Source organism: Saccostrea cucullata, unplaced genomic scaffold (genome assembly GCF_032062105.1).
Source record: "Saccostrea cucullata isolate Sc308-1 unplaced genomic scaffold, CSIRO_AGI_Scuc_v1 ctg8291, whole genome shotgun sequence".
Taxonomy (NCBI): domain Eukaryota; kingdom Metazoa; phylum Mollusca; class Bivalvia; order Ostreida; family Ostreidae; genus Saccostrea; species Saccostrea cuccullata.
In genome coordinates, this window is record NW_026925384.1 from 1 (window position 1) to 18,810 (window position 18,810).

The 18,810-nt window shown below is 33.6% G+C and overlaps 1 protein-coding gene and 1 long non-coding RNA gene across 2 annotated transcripts; both read right to left on the minus strand.

Annotated features, from left to right (window-relative positions):
* Positions 1 to 5,636: 5,636 nt before the first annotated feature.
* On the minus strand, positions 5,637 to 7,894 carry LOC134268711 (uncharacterized). The gene is made up of 2 exons (XM_062750955.1): positions 7,374 to 7,894; positions 5,637 to 6,057 (listed from the first exon to the last, which is right to left on the minus strand). The coding sequence occupies exons 1-2, from the start codon at positions 7,892 to 7,894 to the stop codon at positions 5,637 to 5,639; spliced, it is 942 nt and encodes a 313-aa protein (XP_062606939.1).
* A 2,798-nt stretch (positions 7,895 to 10,692) lies between these two features.
* LOC134268712 (uncharacterized) lies at positions 10,693 to 17,245 on the minus strand. Its single transcript, XR_009992425.1, has 4 exons — positions 16,978 to 17,245; positions 15,998 to 16,067; positions 14,920 to 15,064; positions 10,693 to 11,874 (listed from the first exon to the last, which is right to left on the minus strand). It is a non-coding gene; the product is annotated as an uncharacterized LOC134268712 (long non-coding RNA).
* Positions 17,246 to 18,810: the final 1,565 nt, after the last annotated feature.

Below are 18,810 nucleotides of genomic sequence, written 5' to 3' on the forward strand. Positions count from 1 at the left end.
AACTAGAGTTATTGTGAGCAATGAGCTCACTAAATGATACCCCCGCCTCCCATATGGTTATAATGGCAAAGTCCATGATTTGCTGTGGCCGGGAAACACAAAATATGTGTCGGATCTAAAAGTAAAATAGGAGGTGCACAATGGCAGTATGTAATAAAGATTTTGTGAAAGTTTCGTGAAATTTCACTTAGTGGTATAAGAGGAGTTGCGGATAAGCGTAACAGACAGACGGAAGGACGTCCTTGTATAGCATCTGAATGATGGATATGATCTTGTTAGGGATGCCATAATGTCTGAGGATCATCCAGTCGGACGTACAAACCGATTACTGTATATTTACCCTCCCGCTTTTCAAGCGGGGGGTATAAAAAAAATTAAGGCCGTTGGACGGAACATTGAATGATTATAACTATGTCAAGGATGACAGATCTTTGGCACGTAAAACGATCGTTTCTCTGGAGTTTGAAAAAGAGTAGGCTCAGTGTGGGCCGTCAGAGAAAACAAAAACCTTTCATAAACCGATTACTTAAAATGTTTATATTAAACAACAAGAAACAAATAAACTATCAAGCTCACTGATGAATTTGAGGGGTGCAAGAACGCATAAATGTACATTTACATGTATATACGTGTTTATAGCCCCAGGACACCATCTTCCAGGCTGTATTAGTTAATCTACTCATAATACAGAATCATAGAAACAAGTCATATTTCATTTTGTTCAAATTTTACTTTCACCTCGCATAAAACACAAAGTTCAATTAAAACATAGCACAATGAAACATAGTAAATAATAATATACAAAGAGGTAATAAATGAGCATGAAATTACCATCCTGAAACACCACTGCAATCAAAGCAGAGGATAATTACGAAAACATTAAATACGTATCTTTTTTGAAATAATTAACGATCAGTGAAAGGCTTAATTAAAGTCAGACCGATATCTTGGAAAAATAAAGGGGTTTTATTTGACATTTTTTACTGCTGCCATGGAAACGAAAGCAGATGTCTTTATTTTATTTTTCCTATTAAAGGGCTGGGTGGTTGTGGCCATTTTTAGACTATTTTTATCTCCTTTAGACGGAATGTACATCCTGTGACTGCCCGATTACTATAAAGCACATACTTTTAAACTGTTCCGATTTTACACCTATTCGTGTGAAAAAAATGTACGAACTTTTTACATATGTTCATGTTTATAAAATTTTAGAAAATCTACAAGAAACGGGTTATTATAGTAAAATTTAAATACAGTTATGAAAACAATTTTATGAAAACAATTTTAATGAGATATACATGTACATATCAAATTTATTTTATTAAGAGTTTATGCAATATTTTTAACAGTTTATATATATCTAAGTCCGTCGGACGGGACATTTAATGGTGCCCCGTGTCAAGGGTAGATTTATCTATACACTTCCGTATTACATCAACTCCAATATATTATTATTTGGTGACCAAAATCTCTCATTGGCAGAAAACGTTGCGATCTTTAAATCTGTCCAAAAATTTATTGTAGCTACCAAAAGATTTGTGTAATCAGTTTTCCCATAGTAATTATTCACTACTCCATCTCCCGTGGGTATGTTCTTTTGTACATTCTGTCAACTGCATGTAGCAAGCGTCATTCATTTTTTTCTTCATTATTTCCCCATTCTTTTATTGTTATTTTTCTCAAATTTGTGTTTATATTTGTTACTGCTCCTGTATTTATTCTTTAATTACATGTATCTTCTTTGTTAATTCAACCACTTTCTATTGCTTTTTTTTTCTTCCAATACATATTGGACATCTATTAGATTTCTTCCGTATAATTAGAATGTCATTCATTTGTGTAATTCACATGACTTCATACTCAATATGTATGTCAATCTCAAATATTGTTGTAATGCAGCTTAAAACCGTGTTATGTGACCATCTAATAAGGGTCTGTCATCTTTATCATAAATAATAAGGAAACGGATTAGTTTAAGTTTTTGAAACTTGTTTCCGAATCCTTTTTGATCTTTGTACTTCTTGCCTGTATTTCTTGCTTGTCATGTTCAAATAAAATATGGTTGAAACTAAGGATAACAACCTTCTTGGCACGTAAAAGATCGTTTCTCTGGAGTTCGAAAAAGAGTAGGCTCAATGGGGGCCACCATAGAAACCAAAAACCTTTCAAAAACCGATTTAAACTAATGGTCCGCCGAAACATGGCTGGAAAATTGCCGACTCGGCGTTAGACAATATTCAATCAATCAATCATATCTCCTTTAGAAGAGATCGATATAAAGATATAATAAAATGATCAAATTTTAAAACTAAAGTTTATGAATTTTTTCTTCGCCAAATGATAGTTGAGGGCTTAAGATATATCTAAAAAATTAAGTTATAACTGGTGGTTAAATTTGTTGACTCCCTAGCCTCTTTAAGATATTTACCATCCAATCTTATTAAAATCAGATCCTTTGATTCGCTCACATAGATCGCTATATAAGGATCAGAAGAAACCCCATTCAGGGTCATCTCCTGGAGACCTTTCTAATAAAAATTTTCATTAAAATTTTGACCAATTAGAGAGATCGTATTTAATTGAAGTTCGGGAAAATGAATGTAGAAGTGGAAGTAACTGTGGAGAAGATACCAAACAAAGAGCTGAAAACCAAGATAAAAGCAAGTACCTATTACATTTCTGTACAGAAAAGGCTGTTGCCGTTCTCTTAGCAGACTACGGAAACTAAGTCACGATTTTCCGTTCGTTTATCATCGGGGCTTTTACTTCTGTAACTGAATTCCGAGATACCTCTAAATTCTGGAAGGTTAACATTTTATTGGATAATTGAGAGGTCACCAGGAGATGACCCTGAATGGTTTCGTTTCTTCAGATCTTTATGTAGCGTGTGAAATGCTATCTCAACATATAAGTCGTGATATCATACAAAGATTTTGAGAAATATTCACTTCAAATCTGTGTTTATGTACCTTTACATGTAATCGTTCATGTTAACCTGTCATTTTACATACGTAATAATAATATAAAATAGTTCAGGCACTGTAAGGGTAAAGTTTCCTTTTGAATAAATAGTGCAAACTTATAATCTATTTTTGTCCCCCGCTTTCGCGAAAGCGAGGGGACATTAAATCTTATTCGTCTGTCTGTCTGTCCGTCAGTCTGTCCGTCACAAAAACTTTAACCTTGCCCATAACTTTTGATTTAGTGGAGCTATGACTTTCATATTTCACATGTGTATTCCTTGTGACAAGACCTTTCTTTTGGTACCACCAAATTTGACCTTTTGACCTTGGAGTTTGACCCACTTTTACACAAAAATTCCAAACTTTTACTTTGGCCATAACTTTTAAATAGTAGATACTAGGACTTTCATATTTCATATATGTATTGTTTGTGGCAAAACCTTTCATTGGATAACAACAACCTTGACCTTTTGACCTTGATTTTGGAGATTTACGTACTTATGAAAAAACTTTAACCTTGACCATAACTTTTGAACGGTGAGGACGAAGGCTTTCGTACTTCACATATATAATCCTTGTCAGAAGACCTTTCATTGGATACCAATAACTTTTGCCCTTTGACCTTGACCTTGGAGTTTTAATTACATTTTAAAAACTTTAACCTTGGTTACAACTTTTAAACAATAGATACTAGGACTTTTATATTTCACATATGTATTTCTTGTGGTGAGACATTTCATTGGATACCAACAACCTTGACCTTTTGACTTTGATCTTGGAGATTTATGTACTTAAGAAAAAACTTTAACCTTGACCATTACTTTTGAACGGTGAGGACTAGGGCTTTTGTACTTCACATATGTGATCCTTTTGAAAAGACCTTTCATTGGATACCAACAATTTTTACCCTTTGACCTTGACCTTGGAGTTTTAACTACTTTTAAAAATACTTTAACTTTGGTCACAACTTTTGAACGGTAGATACTAGGACTTTTATATTTTACATATGTATTCTTTGTGGCAAGTCCTTTCTTTGGATATCAACAACTTTGACCTTTTGACCTTGACCTTAAAGATTTATGTACTTATGAAAAAACTTTAACCTTGACCATAAATTTTGAACAGTAAGGTCTAGGGCTTTCATACTTCACATATGTAATCCTTGTGAGAAAACTTTTCATTGGATATCAACAACTTTGACCCTTTGATCTTGACCTTGGATTTGACCTACTTTTAAAAAACTTTTTACTTTGGCCATAACTTTTTAACGGTCAGGATTAGGGTTTTCATCCTTCAAAAAAATCAACTTCAGTGTTACTTTCTAAATAAATGACATATGATAGGATGTTCGTATTACACACAATATGTCATAAAAATAACATCTCACCCACAAAGACACCGAAAGCGGGGGACCACAATTCTTTGAATTTGCTTGTTAAATATATTATTATTACAATTATTTCCTGTTTCTATGCTTCATTTGATTTAATTCCGCCCATCTACAAATTGGCTTTGAAAAGGTTGTCCCATAAGCGAGGACCTTGCCTAACGCCGATCGGAATGAAGCTATTTAAAGCGAAAAGAATAATCCTAAAGATCATATTCAGTGTATGTTCAGCTAGAGAATTTTATTTATTGCGCGTGCCTTGATCTGAAATGTAATTTTAGCTGTAATGGTGACAATGGTCGAAGACCAGAAGAGCTTAAATGCGATAGTAAGGCGTCCGTCCGTCTGATGGAAAAAGCATCTATACGTGGGTGAATGAGGGGCATTACGACTGAAAATTAAATAATTGATCTGTTTAGAATATCATAACGTAAAGTATTGCCGAAATAGGCTACAATGTAAAAATATTTGCCAACTCGACGTTTAGCATTATTCAAGCAGTCAAAATAAAGAGCACTTGTCGCAGATGAACATCGTATGTATACATATTTCAACAAAAGGTTAAGGTAAGGGGACACTTTTTTATTCTTAAAAGATTGGTGCTTGTAACATTATTGATTCCAATGCCAGTCAAGGACAGTGTATTCATTTACAAGATGATCAAGATGGAAAGATTATGTATTTTGGTATTCCCTGAAAAAATTAAAAAGCCAATAAAAGGAAAACTCCAAAACGTTATGTTGCGGACAAGGTGAGGTGTTTTTCGTCATAACTTTTGAAACATAGGAGATGGATACTTCATATTTAGTATGATTACTCAACTAATTAAGTTCTTTCAAATGACACCAAGGCCAATGATTTTTTTTTACCTTGACCTATATGCTAAAAATAGCTTTTATACGAACTTTGTTGCCGCCAGGCGCATAGTGTTTCACAAACACATCTTGTTAAAAAAAAATCATCGTATTGTTCATTTGTATTCATTCATGGAAAGCATAATATTTTCTCTATAATTTTTTTTTCAGAATGATAAAGCATATTTCTCAAATAAGGTGTGATGTTGTTATGATATCATATTCCACTGAATATATTGAAAACAGCTGTTTATCATTATTTTACTATTTATTATTACACTTATATGACGTATGCTGAAATCAGATTATTTTTCACGTGCAATTGCTTTATCGTGTTTTCACAGTCAGAAAATATTTTTCGAGAATAAAAAAAGAATTCGGGTGCAACACTATTGAGTGGATTAAAAAGACTAACGAATCTCTGAAGCCAAATTAGGCAGAGGTTTTTACCGTGCTTTCGTTGGTAGAAGGCTGTGGAGCGATTTCAGAGTGCTTTCTTATAAATATGTACACGACCAGGTTAACTACACCTCCGAGGTTGTTAAAAATTGTGACAAATTGAAACAAAATTTGTGGAACGTGATCAACAAGAGCCCATACTCCGTAGATTGCAAAGGCCCACCATTGGACGAAAAATGCCGCAACAAAAAAGGTCATATTGCGCGCGGCATTATGAGCCATGCGCATGGTGACAGACTTTTGACCAATCGTGTGCTTGATACGTTCCGTGTCTGATCTGATGCGGGTCCACGTGAGAAGGTACAGGATGGTGTTCATTAACAATATCAGGGTCAAAGGGACTGTGGTGAAGCATATATTGGCAATGACACCCTTCACACCGTCAAAAAAGCAACTGAAATGTAATACAAATGTAAGTAAGATTAGCGACACATCAACTGAAAATCGAAGAAATTGATTTTTGTTATACTAATTTTTGTGTGAAGTTGTTATTGATGTGAAGCTGTAAATAAATCAATCACGTAATTTTTTCCATATTTCAAACAAAGATCAACGAAAGAACCTAGTAAATTAATTGAAATATACATTCGGTATCCATCAAACTTATTTCTATACTTCGTGGTTTCATATTGTGTGTATATGGTCTTTTTTTTCAAGCACGTCATTAACAAATATATTTATGATAGCAAGCGAGAGCTTCTTTGCACGTGTAGTTCAAATGTTAGTAATGTACAATTCGTGACTGTTTCTTTCTATTTGAATTAAATGGTATATGAAGCATTCAGCCAGAAGAGGCGATAGAAGAATACTTCTAATGACATTCTTTGATCATGTAACGAATTTTTTCCCTTTTATGTTCTCAGATTACCAGTATATGCTGAGAGCAAGTGAATATAATGATTTTTTTCCGGGAATGTCATGTTTAATCCATGTTTGAAGACCAGATGACGAACAAATTAATTATTATTTTTAGATAATAAACTCGTCATTTAATTTATCACTTCGTAGTCGTCACATTTATTTTACACACTGTTGACTCTTTGTGTGAAAGAGGCCCATCCCCAAAGACCAATGAATTGATCTAAACAGGGTGAAGTTATTTGTTTGCAAGATGTTTCACGTCCCATTCGAGAATATTGAAACTCTTATGGAGACGCTCTCACTTGCCGGTGGAGGGCTGCAGATTTAATACATTAAATATCAAAATCGTGAAAAGGCCTGGAAAACGTCAGCTATTTTGGACTATACCACTGCGCCACGAGGATGACTTGTTATTTGTTCCCTTCTAATAAAGCTTTCTGCAAAACCATTTTGTCTGTAAATTGCCATCTGACTGCTAGGGAACAACTATATTTTGTTATTTTGAGCTGATAGATTAAGTAATTAGATCTACATGTCAATGGGTCTGTATTGGAAATAGAATGGGATCTGTACTCGGCACTTGCGAGGAATCTTTTTTTCGTTTCAGCGCCTACTTGAACAAGGGACTTGACTTTTACGATCTCATCCAGATTTCATAATTCATTAATGTGTCCTTTTAAATAAACGCACAGAAAGTGTTAATACTCTTTTATTTGAGCTTAAAAAGAGGTTGCGAAAAACCTATCTAGACGCATATTGAAAAATATTCTTTAGCAAATAATTTTTATCCGCTAAAATAATACTGTATTTGACCAAAGCTAGGTTCTCTAGAGACATAACCGTACTCACAAAGCTCCTGCGGGTCCCAGTTGTTCAAAACTGGCAGCGAAGGTGGCCCCAACAAAAGGTACTCCAAAAATCCACACCAAAATCTTCCAGTCGTATTTTCCAAAGTTGATATTCTTGTTGAAATAAATCAACACAAATGCATTGATGGCAACGATATTCACCATTAAATTTTGTGCGGTAATAAACTCGACCAACATAAATGCGTAAAACTCGCATAGCTCTCTGGGATACACGTGGTTCTGGGAAATAACAATGTGCAAATGATCAAAGCTATGGGCAACATTAAAGGTACCATCACAAATGGCCATGTACACCACGAAACGCTCACTTTTTGACCAGGAGAAAAATGACTTTATGTTTCTTTTCTTGAAAGAGAGAATCAGAACTGTTAAGGCACAAATCAAGCTCATAAAAATGCAGAAGAGTGCGGGTATGTGAATAATCAAAAACTGCCCATTGTCCAATCCGAAGACCGGTAAATCGTACCCGTTGGTTTTTATATTAGACTGGTTCCCTTCCATTTTTGTTAATGTCTTCTACGTCTTTATTCTTATCGGGCTTTATCGCAATGAATTATATTCTACCTATAAATCGACATAAATATTCCAATATTTCAACGGAACATTCCATTTTGCCTACAAAGTCGGTTACCTATTACTCGCTGTCAATGCATTAACATCGATACAGATATATACATGTATAGTTAGCGTCATGTTTTGTATTATATTGTCCTTACGATAAGAACACTCGTTCTAGAAAAAGGAGACCAAATAAGAATTTCTTAAGTTGTTAAAAATTTCCCGGTATAACATTACATTCATTTTTCACAAATTTTGCTATTCAATTTCTGTAATGATTATTACTTTTTAGATACAAAATTGACGATACCTGAATAATGTAACAGCAACAATGATTCTGATTAAGACAATAAAATGCAAACACGCTAAATTTTCACGTTACTGCTGACATAAATTGGTTGCTACAACTACATCTTTTAAATAGATTACAACATGTACTAATAGACCATTGTGAATGAAAGACGTTTCTTCCTACTCTACATAAAATTGATATCAAAGATTTCTTAAATTTTCATATGTAACAATAGTCCAAATACTTTAACCAAACGATCACCACTATTATTATTAATAATTGACACATTTTAATATTCTATATGTTAAATGTCTAAAGTACATGATATTTTAGTGTATTTAATAATTATATTATTGTTAAGATATTCAACTGAACTATCTTTTATAAAAATTGATTAACAAAGAACATTTCTCTTCCCCCAGCTCCGTTTCACTGTGCAATAGAACAAACATAATTTTTAATCATCTCCCTTCCTTTACTAAAACGATCGATTCAATTTATGATTGGACTTCTGGAAGTTTTTTCCTTCAGAAACCGTTTACAAATTATTGAATACTTCTGCAAAGATTTTTCAAGATAAAAGTTTAACTTTACAGCCGTTTGTTGCTTGATTACGGCTGAGTAAACCATTTTTGTCACATGTGGAGATGACGAACAGTATTCGAGATCAAAAGTCAAATAACAAAATAGGAGCGGAGCAAACATGGACCTCAAAAACATCAGAGATGGGATCAAGTACCATGGAGGAGTGAGCGTCCGCTGCCTACCGGTCAAATTTGCCTTGTGCACCTTGTCATGATCTGGAAATAACATAAACAATCCGTGGACATCTCAGTGTGTAAATAATGGTTTAACAATCAGAATGAAAAACGTCAGTCAGCATTGAACTTAATGATAAATTCTATTTGCTGACAAGGTCTTTGTATCGACCATAGAACTTAAGAAATGATTACTGTTGGTATTTTTGCTTCTGAATCATCAACTTGTTTGTCAGTAACTTACCTCGTTTTAGAAATTGTTCATACGTAGAACATAATCTTCCGTATCGAATCAACTGAGAGATATAAACTCCGTATGCCGGATATTTAAGTATTTTGCTGTGTAGTAAGGGAAGTTGACGATCACGTTTATCATAAAGCTTTATTATAAGATAACATCTTTTCTAGTAAAAGATACATATATAGATGTGTCAAACTCTTTAACTTTTATTTCAAGCTCATCGGGATAAATCGTGTCGACATAAGAATGGAAATAACTATTGTTAATTGACTATACATTGTACGTCGTCGATATATCTAAATGTCGAGTTTAAGGTCACAGCAAGTGTTTTCTTTTCACGGAAATGATTTTGAACAAAATTCTGCTTCATATGAATACAAATATACGTAGGTCTGCAAATAATGGGGCGCGTTTGGTACCCATGTAAATGCCAATAGATTGATGGAAGACCTGGTCTCCAAAAACCACAGAGATATTGTCAATAAAAAAATTCCAGCATCTTTTTAATATTATCTTCAGAGTACTTGTGTTTACACACAGAATGTTTTTAACAAAGTTATTTTCCAAATTGACCAATGACAAGATAAGTAAATTTACGAATTCCAATTTTATTAAAAAAGCAGATGTCAATGATGTTAAATGCCTGGACTCTGAGTTATCGTGGGGAATGTCTGTGAATAAAGTTGAAAAGTCATAAGTTTCTAAGCTAATGATTTTGGTAAAATTTAGTAATATCAAATTTCCAGAAGTTCCTTTGATTTTTTAAGTATCCACATTTGATTTACACCACTTTTCAATTATATTGTTCAACAGTGCTCTTAAAGTTTCTCCTTCACTATTATTAGTATTTTTGTGAAGAGACTTGGTAGAACTTTTCTGGAACCTGCTTTGTATAGGGATTTTTATGAAGTCAGTATCCAATATAGATAATAATCAATTAATCCAAAATAGATATGGTAATTCAAATTCATTTTGGTTGTTTGGTATATTAAAATATTCAGAACTGACATATGATTTTGAAGAATTTCCTCCCTAGAAAGGTAGCTACATGTATGAGTATAATTTGGATACTTTCCGATGCATGAGGAATCCCTTCCATTTTAAGGGGGCCGACTATAGTTTCCATTGCGCAATATTTCGCGCACCATAGTAAAATGAAGCGTATTTATTGTTTTAATGCAATTTTTTTCGCTTAATTATTGAAATTAAACAAAATTAAGAAATTGTAGATATAAAAATGTAATTACAATTTGATATAACTGATTTCTTAAACGATTTTGCAATTGATAGGTAGGTTGACGTCGTTGCAGTGTGCTTTTGACGTTATGATAATCTGTAGCTCTTAAAGAAAGGGGAAATAAAAATATTTTATGCCCATCTTCCTGATACTCGCACTAAAGGTTGCTCTGTTTGATGTAATATTATACTATCTGATACCAACACAACATCGTTTGAAGTTGAAAAAGGTCATTTATTACCAAATGACAATTTTGTAAAACTATTACAAAAATGAAAATGTAGTTTGATAGATTTACATTTATAAACCTTGCAGTGATACCAATATCACTACATGCAACTTCGAAATAGATCAAAACATTACTTTATAAAATTTTTACATCAAAGGTGGGGTAAGGTAAAAATGCCTTACCTACTGAAAAAAGAAATATGGAAAAATATTGTCAAATTATTCACATCAATTAAGAACACTATAATTTTTTAACTATTAGGGAGAGGTGGGAGGGTTGTTCAAAAATAAAATTGTATTTCCATACAAATATGGCGCTGCCACTGATTGTACTCAATCATATACTGAGGCTGTTCCAAAAACAAGACCGAACAAAAGTATTAGAGTTATCTCGCTTGTCCCACTTTCAATACACAAGAAATGGGCATAAAATTATTTATGAACATAAATAGCATTTATGCCCATCTTCCTGATACTCGCACTAAAGGTTGCTCTGTTTGATGTAATATTATACTATCTGATACCAACACAACACCGTTTGAAGTTGAAAAAGGTCATTTATTACCAAATGACAATTTTGTAAAACTATTACAAAAATGAAAATGTAGTTTGATAGATTTACATTTATAAACCTTGCAGTGATACCAATATCACTACATGCAACTTCGAAATAGATCAAAACATTACTGTATAAAATTTTTACATCAAAGGTGGGGTAAGGTAAAAATGCCACTTACTGCCAATGACAGGCAGATCTGAACTGTCATCAGCAGTAATCCCCACCCAACCCTAGTGCGAGTCTTAATCTTACTACAATAGAAGTATCCCTAAAATTCATACAAACCGGATACAAACAATGAAAAATAACACATTACCAACATACAAAGAAAGTATTTCAACTCTTGTAAACAATACCATATTATTATGCATTGTACACAAACTTTGTTAGATGCATAATTACGTCAAAACTTTACTACTTCTTGATACAACCAGATGCTCCTGTCATCATGGTTGAAAATGTTTTCCTAAGCCAATGTCCTCTTTCCTGAAACAGATAATGTGTCACACTTGTAGATGCATAATTACATCAAAACTTTACTACTTGATACAACCAGATGCTCCTGTCATCATGGTTGAAACTGTTTTTCTAAGCCAATGTCCTCTTTCCTGAAACAGATAATGTGTCACACTTGTTCACATATTTTGACAATTGTCCAAACCCTCATATTCTCTATTACTGGCTTGATATTTATTTTACAATCAGATGCTCTTGTCACCATGATTGGGTATAATTTGTGACACCAGTAATTAACACACTTGATTGACATCAACCAAATAAATTACTCACTATTTTATAGGAACTCAACTCAAAGTAGATTTGAAATGTCATGAATTATAATCTGACCAGATGCTCTTGTCACCATGATTGGGTATAATTTTGTGACACTAGTAATTAAAACACTTGATTGCAATCAACCAAACAAGTTAACAAATTACTCACTATTTTATAGGAACTCAACTCAGAGTAGATTTGAAATGTCATGAATTATAATCTGACCAGATGCTCTTGTCACCATGGTCATAACTCATAACCTCAACCTCAACTCAAAGTAGATTTGAAATGTCATGAAATATAATCTGACCAGATGCTCTTGTCACCATGATTGGGTATAATTTTGTGACACCAGTAATTAAAACACTTGATTGCAATCAACCAAACAAGTTAACAAATTACTCACTATTTTATAGGAACTCAACTCAGAGTAGATTTGAAATGTCATGAATTATAATTAGACCAGATGCTCTTGTCACCATGGTCATAACTCTTTACCTCAACCTCACCTCGTGAGCAGTCAAAGGTTTACAAAGGGGATTCGAATGTACTTTTTGAAAGCGTCTAATGACCACCGCCCCATTGATTTCATTTTTTGCTCTAGAACTCCACTGGAAAAAGCCGTTGTTGCTGCTCTGATTCTAAAGCTGTGACCTTTATATCATTTACAATCTAACCCACACCAATTTAATGGCAAACATAACTGATCTGTACAATATTTCCGTGACACCGGTGACCCATCCATGAAAGTAAAAAGAGGACCAGAAGTTGGTTTTCGTAATTGAAAATATGTCCATAGGGCCTGAACAGGACATATTGTGTTATCTTTGCTGTCATTTTTCACATGCACAGTGTAAGATTGACCTTTACCATGTTTGAAAGTTTTCATAGTCAACTCCAACCCTACTGGGCAGTCTGAAGTATTTTCTAAAAAATGTACAGATTGTATTGTCAATAAATGACAATTTCTGTCTTTTGAAGCTGTAAATTACAATCCTAAGAAAACAGTGAAATGCCACTAAATACACACTTTTCATAAGTACCTGTACAAAATATAAACTTGTTGTATATTGTAAAGAAGCTATCAGCTGTTTAAGAATGATTGGTGTTATAGGTATTCTAGGGTCAACTAAGCTTGTCTTATTCTTGTAACCTTGTAAACATTTTTTCACTAAAAGTTGGGCCATTCATATTCCTTATCTTATGTTGAATACTTAATGCTGAAACATAGGTTGCCAGTAACAATAAGCTATAAACAAAATGATATCTTAAGCTTCTGCTTTTGCTGGTACACCTTTCCTTGGCAAAGCAAAATGATGACACCAAACAATGGCAATATTCAATTGCCCTTTGATAAGTATTATGAGTTGATGCTGCTAATGACTGATTTATTAGATCTGAAGCTATTGATTCTAAACTTTGAGATTGTCCTCGTTGTTATGGCATGCTACAGGGTTGTTGTAGGAAATTTTTTGTAGGGACTGTGGAATCTGCTGGCGAGAAAGATGATCAGCTAAAACATTATCTAAACCCGATACATGTCTTCCTTGAAATAAAATATTGTGTTTAAAATATTGCACTACTAAACGACAAACAAGAACCATTTGTCTTTACTTTAGGTTTGTTTGTTGATGATGTGCACAACAGCATCATTATCCGTGAAAAAAATTTTAATAATAACACATCAATTTTCAAACTGATCTGCCCAAAGCTGAACTGCAAGTACACTGGGAAATAACTCCTTTTATTGTAATATGATAGGTTTTCCAGGTTTTAGGCCATATACCACTAAAATACTGATTTCGTAAATAACCACAGAAACCAATGTTACTTGTATCCATATACAATTGTAATGAGTCAGAATTGTCCCATTGCTCTGATGAAAACAGTGACTTGCCATTGAAATGCTCCAAAAACAATCCCCAAGCATTTAAATCCACTTGAGCTTCCTTATTCAATCTCCTATGATGAAAAGGTTGAGTTAACTCAATTAACAGATCAATTAGCTGCCTAGGAAATGGGCGTCCTGGAATGACCACTGAACAGGCGAAGTTTAACAGACCTATTACAGACTGTAACTCTAGTAATGTTATAGATTTTTTAGACTTGTGAATTTGTATTAGGTGTCTAGCTTTAGTTAACTTGTCTTCTGCTAAACATGACTCCATCAAAATAGAATCCAACTCAATACCCAAACATACAAGCGAAGCACAGGGAAGGACAGTTTTTAACTCCTTAATTGGAATACCAATATCCTTGAACAAAAACATGAACTAGTCTCCCATGTAAGCCTAACTTGTTTTCACATACCCAATGTACTGCAGTACTGAATTCTTCAAATAACTGACAAGAAAAATTAAGTCACATAGGGAGAGTTTTGTCAAAATAGTATTCATTTTCTAAAGTAAAACCCAACCATTCCCAATCTGAACAATGTATTGGAACAATTTTATATGCATTCTGAATATCCAATTTAAACAACCCGCAATTTTTCTCATATATTCGCATTCAACCTACTGCATCTTCTACCTCCTGATATTGAACAGATTTGAATTGATTATGAATACCAGAAACCCAGAATTTAGACCTACTTTGGATTTACCCAAACTGATAGCCAATGCCTCACTATGGATTTCTGAATTTAATGTTTGCTTTTTGGGCTTTATTTCACACTCCCCTTCTAAGATTTCACTGATTTCAAAGCCTTTATAATTATTCTTATTTTTGATTCCTAACAAATTTCCAAATCAACAAATTCATTTCCCCAGATTTTGCTTTTTATCTTAGAATCTACACCGAGACCCAATGGCTTAATGATACTGGGATTCTTAACCCCTGCGCTAAGCGATAACTCCTTAGATGCTGTTTGTTATTAGTACCTGAATTACTTGGTAAAATTGCCATCTTCTAATTGGCTTGAATGATTGTTGCTTGTTGGAGTGTCACTTGCGACTTCCTCTTGTTGTAAATTAACTGGCTTTGTAACCACCCCATAGTCTGTAGGCCTATTACCGGTACTCATCTCTGTAAATGGATGTTAGCATGTATGCCTAATTTATACAAATCATGTCAAGAATTCAACCTATCTATGACTGATAAAATTATCAGCTTTTGATTAATGTGGCAAAATTATTGTTGATTTACTCATCCAAATATTAGTCCATATCAGGCAATAGGATAAAATTACCCATTAGACCTGACTCTAGGGTAGTTCTTTATACCAATTATTGTTTAAATCTTAAAACAATCTGTATAATTACAGTGCACTAGTGAAATATAGCTACACAATGTATCAAGAAACCATTGCAATATCACTAATTAATTCACTATCCCTAGTGAAGCATAGCGATAGAATTATCGCATTTATAACTTGATAGAATTATCAAGATTCAGCACTGATCAAGACGTGATAAAATTATCACTAATTGTAAAGCATAGCGATAGAATTATCGCATTTGTAACTTGATAGAATTATCAAGATTCAGCACTATTGAAGACGTGATAAAATTATCACTAATTGCGATAGAGTTATCGCATTTATAACTTGATAGAATTATCAAGATTCAGCACTGATCAAGACGTGATAAAATTATCACTAATTGTAAAGCATAGCGATAGAATTATCGCATTTGTAACTTGATAGAATTATCAAGATTCAGCACTATTGAAGACGTGATAAAATTATCACTAATTGCAATAGAATTATCGCATTTATAACTTGATAGAATTATCAAGATTCAGCACTGATCAAGACGTGAAAAAATTATCACTCATTTTAAAGCATAGCGATAGAATTATCGCATTTGTAACTTGATAAAATTATCAAGATTCAGTAATACATTAAAATACCACTAATTGTTCAGTAATGTGGCAAAATTACCACTCATACTTGAACATGTGGCAAATTATCACAGGCTCTTCTGCAACTCATGCAGTAGAAAAAGTTTCCAGACTTACTGTTCTAAGTAAAAATAAATGCTTGATCACAAGGGTCCCTTTCTGTATTTCCCACTCTTGGACTGGCTCTCTACAATGCATCTAATATGTGATTAAACAGAAAACTGCTGAAAGTATAACATTGTGTCATATATGCATAGTAAGCTTTTTTTTTTTTTAAATCATTAATACCCGTTTTGTAAGATGTTCTAAGTCACTAGGGTACTAAGGCTAAGGTACATATAGATGTATTGCCTGTTTCATAAACTTAAGATGCAAATTAACCATAATTGTTATATGGCTAAATGACATACAAACTATTTATCTAGCTATCACTTGTACTATGTATCACAGCACCCCTGATTGCCTAATCACAAAAGTTATTCACTACAGAGTTCTTCAAGCCCTTTAACTTCCAGTACACAACCTGCCTTCTGTTTTTAACTTCTTCTTTTAAAGGTTGATTTGCCAAGACTATTTACTTATTATATAACGTTAAAACAACTCGGCAGTGTCTGGTGGAATATCTTGGTAACGACTGACACACATATATCTTATTTAAATGATACCGGTTTAAAAACAAGTCACATGTTGCCATTATTTTTGACACAATCTCCCTAACCGAATCCTCATCAGCCTGCGGCTGATCGATATCGTTTCCCGCAATATGTAAAGTTAGCTTCTGTGGTCGGTTCCTTTGAATCTCCTCTTCTAGCACTCTAATGTCCATACTTCGACCTATTCTGTCCCCACTAATCCCAATGACCGAGATCGCTACATTTTGTACATTAAATATAATTGTTTCAAAGTTGTCTCTGATTCCTCGCATAATGATATAAGCGTCGAATGTGTGAGTCACCAAATATTAATACAGACATCTTGATGAAGGAAGAACACAGTACAAAACAATGATCGTTGGGACAACACAGGTTACGAATGATGAAAAATCGGAACGCACGTGTGCCAGGACCGAATTTCAAGTCTCGTCTTTTAACACTTACAAATGTGCTGAATTCCTTGGAAATCCAAAAGATCACACCACGAGAAGTCCATCAAATGTATTAACTGTGCACTGGACACGCTGTAAGCCAACTTGCTTGTTCAAAAATAAAATTGTATTTCCATACAAATATGGCGCTGCCACTGATTGTACTCAATCATATACTGAGGCTGTTCCAAAAACAAGACCGAACAAAAGTATTAGAGTTATCTCGCTTGTCCCACTTTCAATACACAAGAAATGGGCATAAAATTATTTATGAACATAAATAGCATATTAAAGAAAAAGTAATAAACATAGCTCTTGAAATTTAAATCATTGAAATTTGAGAATATCTCCAATATTTTTATTATGTTTTCATGTGAATCCATTGTGTACGTCATATTTTGTAATACTCTATAACAATAGTAAAAGAGCTAAAGCCACGAACCATCGAAATACGCCTTAACTAAAAAATCAATGAGAATTTCAATAAAGATGGTGTAGACTTGTAGTTTTTCATAACTGTTTTCCTTTTTAAGATATCTATAATACTTTTTCAAGAAGAGATTTGACAGTATGGCATTGTTTTGAATGTTTACATGAGGAACGTCATTATTTGTAACGTAACGTCATAACATCGTAAAAAGTCCTTTGCTATAGAACATTCAACATTGACTGCTTACTTTTGTACACCCGAGCGTTACAATAGTTCTTTATCTAAACATGTAGTTTTAAAAGTATTTAATACTCTAGACATCTGTCACTACATTATATGACATAATTATTATCTGATATACATGTAATAAATTCTGAAGTTTTCAAAATTTGTGACTGGATAAATATAAAGTGAAGCCCGGCGCAGTAATCGTCGAATCTTTTTCCTAAACAAGAATCTGGGCCTATTATAACGAAATAGAATTATCAAAGTGGGTGTGTATGTTTTTATCTATGTGACGACCCCCGATTATTCGTGCATTTTGACAATGAAATATATGTTTTGCAAAATTCTTAAGGTTTTACAGAAAGGGGGGGGGGGGTTTGCAAGAAACATGAATTTGATTTGAAAGATGAGTATATATAGACTGTAGCCCTAAATTCAAGTTTTTCTAGTTATATCACCAGGTATGTCATAGTCTGCTATTTAATATTGATTTCACACGTATTTGGATTTAGATTTTTTTCTTTCAGGTATGTATCTTTTCCTTTATGCAAAATTATACTGTGTATTTTTAATTCTCATGTTCTATATCGCTATCACTTCTATTTTGTCTTGGGGGGGGGGGGAGGGACGTAAGACATGCGTTTTAATCCTTTAATCTTAAATTATATTATTGTGTACTGCATTAAAAAAAGCGCCTATGTTTATTGTTGAAAAACATCAAGTATTTTAATCAGCAAAGGATTGTTGCTTGTCTCTCATATTACACTGAGACTCGTTTGTATATAAAAATATTTAAAATCGCCATGCACACTCAGCATGGTTAGACTAGTACTACATGTACCCGGGAATGGGACGAATTATATTTTGACCACTTTCTCTACTTTTCCAGGAGATTATTTATCGCCGTTTTTTTAGCTCTACTGGTCAGAGACCAGAAGAGCTTATGCGATAGTAATGCGTCCGGCGTCCGTCCGTCTGTCTGTCTGTCTGTCCGTCTGTCTGTAAACAATTTTTCAAAATGCTACTCCTCCTACAGTTTTGGTCTAATTTCAATATAACTTGGCACACAAGTAGACTACACTAAGATACATAATTCTGTGTATCGGTTTCTGATTTCGATGAACGGTGTTGCCGTGGTTACTAAAAATAGAAATTTCTGTGAAATTCTTTCAAAATGCTACTCCTCCTACA